The 12,418-nt window shown below is 36.0% G+C and overlaps 1 protein-coding gene across 11 annotated transcripts in view; it reads left to right on the forward strand.

Annotated features, from left to right (window-relative positions):
- Nucleotides 1-12,418, forward strand: part of CD44 (CD44 molecule (Indian blood group)) — an 87,899-nt gene that overhangs the window by 42,558 nt on the left and 32,923 nt on the right. For 9 of the 11 annotated variants that reach the window (XM_031942277.1, XM_031942275.1, XM_031942276.1 and 6 more), the window contains exons 4-7: nt 3,365-3,436; nt 4,514-4,744; nt 10,588-10,695; nt 12,117-12,251. In XM_031942277.1, the coding sequence (XP_031798137.1) occupies nt 3,365-3,436; nt 4,514-4,744; nt 10,588-10,695; nt 12,117-12,251 (546 nt within the window). The remainder of the gene's footprint in view (nt 1-3,364; nt 3,437-4,513; nt 4,745-10,587; nt 10,696-12,116; nt 12,252-12,418) is intronic. The other 2 variants (XM_031942279.1, XM_031942285.1) reach the window with 1 other exon arrangement.

The raw sequence follows: 12,418 nt of genomic DNA on the forward strand, positions 1-12,418 counted from the left end.
CTGAGTTTAGGTTCTCTGAATGACACTATTGAACTCCCTTGTCCGATTCTTGTCTTGTCTGCTTCTAAATCTATGGTCCTATGATTTTATCTTTATTTTTCTCCAATTTGAATATTTTTATTGCAGCCTGGATGCTAAATAATATGTGGATTTTTTTGTAGAGGGGTGGAAGGGTAGAGCTGGAACTATAATTTTTTTTTTAATTAAAGCTTTTTATTTTCAAAACATATGCATGGATAATTTTTCAACATTTATCCTTGCAAAACCTTGTGTTCCAATTTTCCCTCTCCTTCCCCTATCCCCTCCCCTAGGTGGCAAGTAATCCAATATATGTTAAACATGGTAGAAATATATGCTCAATCCAAGAAATGCACACATATTTATACAATTATCTTGCTGCATGAGAAAAACCAAATCAAACAGGGAAAAAATGAGAAAGAAAATAAAATGCAAGTAAACAACAACAAAAAATGAAAAATCTATGTTGTGGTCTACGCTCAGTACTCACAGTTTTCTCTCAGGATGTAGATGGCTCTCATCATCACAAGATCATTGGAACTGTGGATCTATAATTCATAGGACTATTTCTTATTGTTGTACAATCATTGAAGTCAAGTCCAACTCTCTATGACCCCTTTGAGGTTTTCTTGGCAAAGATATTGGAGTGACTTGCCATTTCCTTCTCTAGATCATTTTACAGATGAGAAAACTGAGGGATTAAGTAATTTTCGGAGTGTCACAGAGGTTATATATGTCTGAGCCAGATTTTCACTGAGAAAGATGCATCTTCTTGACTCCAGGCCTAGCACTTTATTCACTAGCTGTCCTCATAGGATCATAGGATCCCTGATAAAGTTAGAAGATATCTCAGAAGATAACTCCCAGGGAAAGATCTCTGCTCTAATATAAAGAATCAGCCATTCTGTAGCTCACAGTCTCAGAGAGGTTATTACCTGACACACATCTAGGACACATGTATAGGATTATTGGGTTTTTTTAGTTTGTTTTTAGTTAAATGATCATTTTTCTGTTAGTTGAAAGGCTTCTCCTCTTAATTAATCCTCAATGGCAGCATGGTAGCCTCATTTAATGTATTTGCTAATATAATAACTGCCTATTTCTCTCCTTCAAGAGGACTAACACCCAATCTATGAAAGCCCTTTTACATGATTAATGATAACAAAAAACTGCCATTTAGGATTTAGCACTTTAGGAATTACCAGGTATTTCCCCATGTTACCTCTAGAGGAGGGAAATCCATTGGGATTCTCCCCATCTTAAAGATGAGAAAACGCTTCTTAAGAACTTCTTTTGTCTTTAAGTTCCTAATGGTGACCTTTATTTGAGTTTATTTAAATCAATCTGTTGATTAAAAAAGCACTGCCTTCTATGTATCAGGCACTAAAGAGAAAATGGCAAAAATGAAGATCTCTGAATTCAAGTATTTTAAATCCTAAAATATCTTGCGAAACAGAAAATAGATGAGTAAATATGTATATTTATTAATATTTATTTATAATATATAAATATAAATCAAATATATTTATGTAAGATATATAAACTTATAAATATATTATACATTTATTTATTAAGTGCTACTATGTGCAAAACACTATGTTAGATGCTGGGAATATGAAGATAAAAAACAAACTGTTCTTGCCCTCTCAGGACTTGTATTCTATCAAGGGAAATTTATGAAGCATGTATAAAACAAATACAGTATAATTTTTTGAGGAGAAGGTATGAGAATGTCAATTAATCAATTCGTTAACAAGTGTTTGTTTATTAAGGACTTACTATATGCTAAGGATTGTGATAAAGCTTGGGGATAGAAAAGTAAAATTGAAATAAATCCTACCTTCATGGAATTTACAATCTAATAGTTTTCATGGTAAGTGAATTTAAGTAGAAGGTTAGTCATTTCAGGCCTCCTCTGGAAAATGGGAAGGAAAACTCCAAACAAGGAGAAAGAGAAGTGAGGTTTAAAATATTGGTCCTTCCAACTATGATACTGAAGACTGATGATTAAGAATGCTACTTAACCTCTTGATGGAGAAGTGATAGACTCAAGATGCAGAATGAGATTTTTGGGTGTGGACCATGTGGGTATTTTTTTTCCCTTGACTATTAGTTGTTAGAGGCATTTTCTTTGTCCTTAAAATGGGAGAGTCTGATGAGTGAGAAGAAAAGGGAAATAGGAATAAGAATCTCACCTTCCCTCCCCAAAAGAAAAGAGAACAGAAACAAGGCCAGAAGATGTACATAAATAGGAAAGCTTTGAAAATTATCTAGTGAATTTACAGCATACTTATAAAAAAGCACTCTATGTAATAGAAATTTTAGGTTTCAGATACAATCCTTTCCTGTTATAGAAGTATATTGAGAAGTTTGTTTCATTTGGAATTTGTTAGATTCAGAGTAAAACAAACACATGAAAGGAAAATGAACAAAAATAATCTTTGATGTCTCTATAGAACTAAGCTGTGAAGTCCCAGATTTTGTTGCCAGGACACCGAGAAATGTTCAAGATGTCAACTAAACACAAAAACTTGTTGACTCTTGGCACGGAAAGGAACCAAAAGTAGGCATGAAATAATCAAATACCAAAAGCCAGAAGAAAAAAAAATTCATGTGGATCTAATCTCCATTAACAGCTTCAAATAAGAACATGACTCCTTATATTTTCAAGCTCTTGTCAAGTCTTTAGATGGTCTGAGAATTCCGAGCTAATGTGATGTTCTTATTCTTCAGTATTCTTGGATCTTCCCATTTTAGTTGAGGAAAGGAATAGTGAAAACTGAGTTGGAATCTCTGACTCCAAATGAATCGCCACCTCAGTTTTAATTTAACCTATGAATTATACTCATTTTCACCATATATTTCTGTCCCTATGAAAGAATTTTGGCAAAATATTCTCTTTCATTATATATGTGTTGCTGTGTGCATGTATTTGTGGTATGTCATGTTTTTCTATGAATATTTGGGAGGTAGAGAAACCTGGGAAATAAGTATGACAATGGACTTTACATATCTGTGGTAAAAGAACAAAACCAGACAACTTCTTCTTTTGGGAAATTTCTTACTTATATTTATTTTTTCTTCTGTAAAAAAGGAATGGGCTAACTAGATGATTTCTAAGATCTCTTCCATTTCTAAGATCCCATCTGAGGTGGAGAGGAAAGGACAGGTGGGTTGGAAAGTCCAGATTAAGATTAATATTGGGAAGGATAGGGAGATCATCACATTCTAGGGGAAAAGAGTAAGGAATGATGAAAACATTGTCTCAGTTTATTTTTTAAAATGGGACTAGTTCTTGACTAATTTCAATGAAATTAACCATTTACATTGTTCTCCTTCCTCACAGCCCCACAGGACAAGGAGGATTGCTCATCTGTCACAGATATACCAAGTACATTTGAAGGACAAATCACCATAGGTATCCTTTCCTTCTAATTTTTATTGTATGTTCTTATCACAAGAGGAGTGAGGGTCAAAAGTGCTGCCTGTTTTCAGTACTGTGTTAAAATAACAGGGCCAGTTCAGAGGCAATGGTTCATTGTGCTCGCACTATCATTTTTGTCTCTCTATATGGACTTTGGAGTGACCTAATTTATCTTACTTGGAGAAGGAACCTATTAGAATCCCTGCCAGAACTTTATGGGAGGGTTGGGGGAACCAACTCTGATTTTTGATCTTTGGGATTTGAATCCACGTCTTCCTGATTTTGAGGCTGACTGACAAGTTGCTCTGTCAAAATATGGAGATAAATAGACATATATATGTATATGTATATGTATATATACATATATATATATGCAATATACATGTCTATGGACTCATCCCTATACACACATGGATAATATGTATTTATAGATATTCCCCAATTGATGTGCATTCAAAAACATGTTAACATATACACACATATTACATACACACATATATATTTGTAAAACTTATATTGTATGTATATATACAGGTATATATTTATATACAGATTTATGTAGATGCAACATTTCATAATAGAAGAGGAAGGAATAATTTCCAATTCTATCTCTGACATTTACTAGTCGTGTGAACAAATGACATTAACATGTGTGTTTTGAAGGCAACTCTGTAGGATGTTTTTATTACATCCAAAATGGATTACAATCTTTTTTGCTGGAGGGAATTCAAATGTAGGGAATTCTCTATCCTGACAACATCACAGTCAGTGTAGATGTTCAGATGTACAGCTGAATAAATCTTTATGTGTACATAGATACAAAGAGCATATTATGCATGTATATACAAATAGCTACAAAAATACACATAGTATCTTTGGGGTCTAAACAGCTACTTTTCTACTACCAGATGAACATTTCGGTGTGTGTGATTCCTAGTCTCATAATGAATATGGCCCCTCTGCAGTGTCTGTATTTGATAAGAATGCCTTTACTACTTAAAACTTTTCCCCAAACTTGGGTAATCAGCGGGGTGAATTCCAAGCCATAATGGTACTTTCCCTCTCCTTCAGGCATTGTAAACCCCGATGGAACTCGCTATACCAAGAAAGGAGAATATCGGACAAATCCTGAAGATATCAACCCCACCTACAATACAGATGATGATGGGAGCAGTGGATCTGCGGGTGAGAGGAGCACCATGGGAGGCTCCACCATCATTCAGACTACATACGATGATGTAACACCTACTGCCTTCAAGTACCCCAAATCTGATGACGATGAAACCTTTCCTTCAATCACCAGTAAGGCTATTACATTTCCCTTTTCACTAGTTAGAAAAACCCCAATTTTACTAGTTCCTGGGTAGTTCCTCCAATCCTTCTCGAACTAGGGCACATCATTAGGAAAGACAGAGCATTTTCAATATAATCTTCATTAGTCAAGATATAATTAGATATATCTCCTAGCTTTCAGAAATTGGGTTTTGTAAATGAGAAACACAGTATGTAAACCAAAAAGGAAATATGGAAACTCCAAAACACAGTTACACATGAACAGATATTCACAGTTGTTCTCTACTTTCTCCCACTTTCCTTCCTTCAGTGACCAAAATAACATATCACAGAATTTCAGAATCGGAAGTGGTCATTTACATGTTGTATTTGCCTAATAGAAGCAAGTGCCTTGAAGGCATCTTGTAATTCGTGCCAGCACAGAGCCAACATATAGCTGATTGTTAACATAGAGCTGATAATTAATAAATGTAGATTGGGTTGTATTAAACTGGATGCAGTCCAAACCAGCTAAAAAAGAATTTCCTTTATAATATCTCTGGCAAGTGGTTATCCAGCTTATGGTAGAAGACTTCTCATGATGGAAGACCTTCTTTCTTTTGGGAAGGCAAGAATTACAATGCGAGGAAAGAGTTGTTTTGTACAGTTTTGGCACATGGCTTCCTACTCTTTAGCTCTGGTTATTTTTCCCATGGCCTGATAGAAAAAGTCATAGTAGGAGTTGTTTCCTTGTGTGTTACAGAATTATTAATGACCATCTCCAAGGAAATAATTGAGAATATGGACCACAAGTCACACAGGTGCTAATGGGAACAGGATCTTCTGGGCAGAGGATGCCCATAAGGTCAGGTTATCAAGGAGAGTTGTTAGGTGTACTGTTCTTTTTATACTTTCTCTTAAGTATTCTAAAATGGATAAAAGGAACTGGAGGAGGAGGAGGAGGAGAATGAGGAAGAAGAGGAGAAAGAGGAGGAAATCAATTAATATTTATATAGTATTTCAAGGTTTGCAAAGCACTTTACATTCTCACAACAACCCTGGAAAGTAGTTGCTATTAGATTAAAGTTATCAATTGTTATTAGGTGAAAGAATAGCAGGTAAGATGGTGACTAAATTTTAAGGATATAAATTAACATTTATATAGTAATTCAAGGTTTGCAAAGCACTTTACAGATAGTATTCCTTTTTATTCTCACAACAACCCTGGAAAGTAGTTGCTATTAAATTAAACTTATCATTTATTATTAGGTGAAAGAATAACAAGTAAGATGGTAACTAAATTTTAAGAACCAGCTCTTCTGGTTCGCCCTGCTTTCCTGAATCAGAAGAAGGCAATTAGAATGGGGAAGCTTGTTGAAAGTGAAATGGAAGAATTTACTGAAGAAACTAGGAAGATTTCATATGGAGACAATTTAGGAGAGATATGGCAGGAAATATTTAAGGGATTGCCTTGTGAAAGGATTAAGCTTGTCTAGTTAGTCACAGAGCAGGAAAAGGAGCAGTATGGGGAAGTTAGAATGAGGTAGGGGAAACTTGCTAACCATTAATGAAGCCTGCTCACCAAAAGTCTTAAAGTAGAAACCGGATGACCACTTACCAGGGATACTATAGAAGGGATACATGTCCATATAGAGGTTGGCTTAGCTGACCCCAGAACTCACTTCCAAGTCTCAGATTTTGTGAATTAGAGATAAGGTAATGCAGTCACTAGCATACTACTTAAGGAAACTTAAGTGACCATAGTGTATTGAGATCCAAAATACTTGAAAAGCCAGGGTCAGCTGGATTTACTCATGATAATAATATATTTTTAGAAAGAACCTGCTTCAGCAACACTTTAGTTACCTTGAGTGTTAATAACGAACTCTCCAGGATGGAGAGGATGTCTTAAAATAAAATGGTCTACCTGCTGTTTTTGCTTGAATGGGGCAGGATGTGGGGACAGCCTTCTATACTAGTTCTGGTTGCTTATATTACTATCTGATTCTGCGAGAGAAAAGATAAATGGATTCTATCTTGTTTTTTGTTTTTTTGTTTTTTTTTTCCTTCTCTTGGTGCTTTGTGTTGGCTGGGAAATGTTCATCCCTTTCTTTTGTTTTCTTTCCTTTTCATTTGGTTATTTGGGAATCATGATGACTGATTGGTTGAGATATTTTCTTAACAAGGAATTATTCAATCTTAAGGGTATCTTTCCTTGGGCATTATGTAGCGGGGGTTTTTCCTCTTTACTTATACACTCTCTTGTTGAATGCCAATAGCAGGTGGGGTTTGAGAGCTGAGAGTTGGGCCCAACTTTCCAAAGAGGATGATAAAGACTGAATGGTATATGCATTTCTGGGGCAGAGGCCTTTTTTTACTTTCTTTGACTCTAACAAATCAGACAGTAGCGATACATTGCCTTTGCATTCATACTTGTCTTATGCATGGATTTCTGGGGTTAAGATTTGGTTCTGTCCAAACTTAGGGTATGGGCTACTTTTTCATTGAGAGAAATGCCCCATCTCAGTGATATTGGCCAAAATGTTCCAACTCTTCCCTGTTTCCCAGTATGATTTAGACTTTTGGAAAATTTGCTTCCATGTTTCCTGGTATGGTTCAGCTTTCTTGAAAATTCATGCTTCTTCAGTTCCATTCCAAAAGACAATGACTCTATGAAGAACTTTACTACTGACAACAGAAATTAACAAAACAGATTCTGTAGTGGGAAGCTTATAATTTTTAAGACTCTCAATTTCTTACCCATTTCAAGATCTCAAATGATTAAGATCATGGAATTTAGGGATGGAAATGGACCTTGATGATAATTTAATTTTATAGATGAAGAAGCTGAGGCAGAAATATAGCAGAGAAAAAAAGCAGAGGATATGACTAAATACACATAGACCATGAGTAGCAAATCAATCAATCCATGAACATATATTTAAGGGACATTGTGCTAGATAGTAAAAGGAGGAGAAAGAGGAGAAGGAGGAGGAGGAGGAGGAAGAGAACAACACACTGCTTTTGTGTTGTAAACTTTAGTATCAATATCAGGATTAGAACACAGATCCTCTGAATTCAAATCCCCTGTGGGTTTGGATCCTTCCCTTTCTAACACAGGGTCTCATTATGTTTTTCCAGCTCTTGAGAGGATAAGTGACCTCAGTCTCAAACACACAGAGCTGGATTACTGTAAACGTGTTTCCCTAACATACGACAATCCTGGTAAAATATTTACTGTGGGAATTAGGCCAAAATAAAGGCCAAACCAATAACACATGCTTAATGGTAAACATGGGTCTATAGCGTAATGAAGGAGAGTCTATTACCCAACCCCAGCCACGTAAGGATGACTTGGCTTCCCAACTCAGGCTTTTTTTATCTTTGAGGGAAAAGCAGAAGGGCAGAGAGTTAGAGAAACAGAGAAAGCTGGTTAGAAACAGATGAATTGTCACAAAAATGGAACATTATAAATTATATCTTTAAAATCTCTCAAATGTAGGGAAGGAAACTTTAAGCAGGATTTATTGATCTTCCTGTATATAGGTCAGCTGAATGATGTCTCAGTAGCTGAAGATAAGAGAGGTGAATTGCTAAAACAGGGAAGAACCTGGGAATGAGTATCATTGAAATGAATTGAGAGGGAGAGTTCTGAGTTCAAATCTCAGTTCTGCTACTTATAATCTGTGTCCTTTCTGTACTGGTTTTAGTTTTGTCAGCTGTAATCTTAAGGTCTTGGACTAAATGAACTCCAAGGTTTTGACATTTGACTTTATAGGATCCAGCAATGTCAGTGATAACTTAAAAGGAGATCCTTTCATACCCAGAAAAGTTATGAATTTGGCCACTTAGTCAATAAAATTATTAAATGCCTACTATGTGCCTGGCATTGTGCTAAACTCTGGATCTGCAAAAAAGGCATAAACTAGATCCTGCCTTTGAGGAGCTCATAAATTAATGGGGCAAAATATGTAAACACTTGCCCAAACTAGTACACACAGGATAAATTGGAGGTAATTAAGGGAGGAAAGCTATGAGAATTCAGATGGAGGTGAGAACAAAGCTAGAAAGAGTTCTTCACTAGTTCTAGTAAAAATTGAAAAAAATCCTACTTTTTGTACCAGTGTGGAGATTCTCCCAAAGCTTAAGGTTTTCAGAACAATTTCTCTTAGGGCCTGGACAAAAACCACACAGGTGGCTAGATAGTGCAGTGGATAGAGCACTAGGCTTGGAGTCAGGAAGATCTGATTTCAAATCTTGCCTCAGGCACTTATTAGCTATGTGATGCTGGGCAAGTCACATTATCACTATCTGCCTTGGCAGTAATAATAATAGCATCTACCCCCTAAGGTTGGTATTAAGGTAAAATAAGAAAATATGCATAAATAAAATACTTGGCCAATTTAAAGTGCTATAAAAATGACAGTCATTATTTTCATTATTAAGGTCTATGGTTTACAAAACCCTTTTCCTTTCTTATTGCTTTTGACTCTCACAACAAACAATACAATTGTCCATATTTCCATAGAAGAGGAAACTGGAGTTCAGAGTCGCAAGATGATTTAACCAAAAGCCGAACTGTTAGCAAATCTGATCATCTGATCCCAAATCCAGTGCCCTTTCTACAACAGCCCAGCTGCTTCTCCTCCCTTGCTTTTGTTTTGGTTTATTCCTGATGTATTGTTGAGAGAGGGCCATGATGATTTGGCAATGGATAATAACAATGGCAGTAGGTAATGGATTTAAGAGATGCTAAATTTGTTTCAACAGCAGAATCTTGAAAGTTATCATGCACATTCTATTTTTCCTTGACTATCATTTTTGCTCCATGGCAAAATGAACTTGGCAACTGGAGTTTTTCCTATCTAAATGTCGATCCTTTTTTATAATATTTCTGAAAACTTCTCTCTGACTGACCCGGGTTTCTATCGCTATAACTGCTCCAGATCCCCATCATAGTCCTTTCCCATTGAACTCAATGGCAAGCTGAAAAAGCCCAAACTCTTTTCTAGCTTGAACATAGATTTTCAGATTTCTATGATTTTAATAACTGCATTCACAACTCTAAAAGGCCAGACCATTGCTTGTGAAGGGAACATTTTGAATTTGCTTCATACTAAACACACTTGGTGAGAAATGCTCAAGCCACATTTAGAAGGTAAAGAAAGTGATATTATGGATCACTGAAGAGTTTGATAATCCATGAGTTTGATAATCACTTTTAACAGAATGTATGTCCCGTTAGAACACAGTGATAATTATGAAAGGGTAAGAGTGAACGAACTCTAAACAAATACAAGGATATCCTAGCTTCAACCTTCTTGATAGCCAATGACGATACTCACTTGAGTCATAAAATGCTAGTAACAGCATCTCCAACCTCAAGTTTGGGGTAGAAAAAAGAAAGATGCAAATCTCTAATATTCATATTGAAGAAAAACAAATTCTAGTGAACCAAGTCAATTTTGAAGTCAGTGAATCATGACTGATTTGTTGAACGCCATCATTTCTACTACATAGCACCAAATAAAGGAGCCAAGGAAATCCAGTTTTGCTGTAGATCAACGTCTTGATCCTATCCTGAATTCTTGGCAAGAGGATGTTAATTTTTTTCAGCCAATTTCTACTCTAAGATGTTCATTTGGGAGGAAAAATAACATCTGATTACTGTCAATGAAGAGTTGCCTTTCTGTCATTATTTAAAAAGTATAGGAAGTTTCCAAGAGACCATTGATGGGGCTTCCATCATGATAAAGAAGCAGACTTTTTTTTTTAAGAGAATGAACATTATATAGAGAAAGAACTTTATCCCTGGGATGAGGACCCTACTAAATAACTTTTCTGTGATTGATTTACCATCCTTGTGCACTTAGAGACTCATTCCATTCCTGAAACAACAACTCAGGAGCAGCATAATTGGATGTGGTCGTGGTTTGTTCATTCACCTCCTAAGACTGAGTATCTTACAACAGCCAAGCCAGGTAACAAGTCATGTGTGATTTTATCAGCTGGTCTTATGGAAAGTTAGTCAGATCAGAGAAAAGAGATACCCATTGTCTATGCCTAAACTTCCAATTAATGCTCTTCAACTTTCCTGATGAGAAAAGGGCTTGGTCCCTTTCTCATATGGCAGCCCTCAATTCTTACTAATGGAGATGATTATAAGTTTACCTAGAGTTTTTTTTTTTCCCTTTATCTTATGAGAGTAGCCCATGTATAGTGAGAAGGAGGCCATTTTCATTCAGAAGTTTATGCCCATGTGTTCCTTTCAAATAAAAGATGCTGTATTTGATTACATCCAGAAAATGTAATTCTGAAATATTTTTCATATGCTTTCTCCCTAGCAAGCAAGTTAGATTCACGAAACTGCTAGAAAATGATTTGTTCCCTTATGAGTGACTGGATTTATTAAACCATCTTTTTTATCTCTACTGTTTAGAAAACACTGAGGAAAGATAAATTTAGGGGTCTTCATTTGGGAAGGTAAATGGAAGGTGGCAAAATGAGGGATTAGGAATAACTTAGTTTAGTCAATTTCATTAAAGGAAGCATCATTTGTCTATGTATTATCAGTGTATTATCAGAGAGGTAGCAAGAGAAAGGTGAGTGCGGTGTAAAAATCATGATAAATGAAAAAATGTTTATAAAGATGATCTTTAAGGGCAAAATGTGCACAGAAAACTTGCTTTCTGGTTTGCTTCTTCGTTGGGTCTTTCTAGGGTTTTTGGTAATTAATTTGGAAAATAATCATCCTTTGGGATTTTAAGGACTTTATGACTACTTGAGCTTTTCTGTTGGGTTTAGCTCTTATTGTGTCTTCTGATGATCTGGTTCTTTGGGGATGAATCCGCTATCAAAATGGCTTAAAAAAGGACAATCTCTGTACACTTCTTAATCGATGATCCGGGATCCTTTTCATTCTGGTCTTGTCAGTTGGGCTAGTCATGTCATTAACCTTTGCTTAGCATTCCTTCTTGGTATTCTCCTCCTTGAAAGAAGAGTCCTAGTGACTTACCCTATAGTCATAGTGTTTACTTAAAAATGATTGTACATAATGTTAGGGAATTTTGAGTCTATCATGGTGGTTTTTCAGCATCTTCTATTTCTATCCATCTTTGTCTACCTGAAATTCTGTGTTTGGGTTATCTGGCTACAAATGTTAGCTAAATCTCAGTTTCTAGGAGGATGTCTTTGACTATCAGATGACATTGGATGGTTTGAAATCCAATGATGATAATGCAAAATAACATATAGGTTTTTGGGCTTTCCTTTCTTTTCTCTCCATTTATAAAAAGTATAAATTACCATATTGAATCATTAAAAGAAGAAAAGCATACACACAAAAAAGCTGTTCTCTGGGAATCAGCAAGTAATGCTTTCACCATTGATTCAACCACCCTAGTAACAGCATTGACCAGCTCTAGTGGTACAATCCATGAGACAACAGCAAAGAAACAAGAAGACTCTGACTGGTTTTCACAGTGGTTCTGGCCTTCCAAACGTGAGAGGCAGCTGCACACAACCACAAGGACAGCTGGTAATGGGCTCTGACTATCTCTCTTCATTCACTCTTTTACAAGTCAGCATTGGCCAACTCTTTGGCCTTTTCAGGAGGTTGACAAAAGCCATTCTCCTTTTGGGTCTCAAAAGTATTTAAAAAGCTAAAGAACAAATCACCGGATTACCAAAGGGGAGTAGGGGAGA

This window comes from Sarcophilus harrisii, chromosome 6 (assembly GCF_902635505.1).
Source record: "Sarcophilus harrisii chromosome 6, mSarHar1.11, whole genome shotgun sequence".
NCBI classification, from domain to species: Eukaryota; Metazoa; Chordata; class Mammalia; order Dasyuromorphia; family Dasyuridae; genus Sarcophilus; species Sarcophilus harrisii.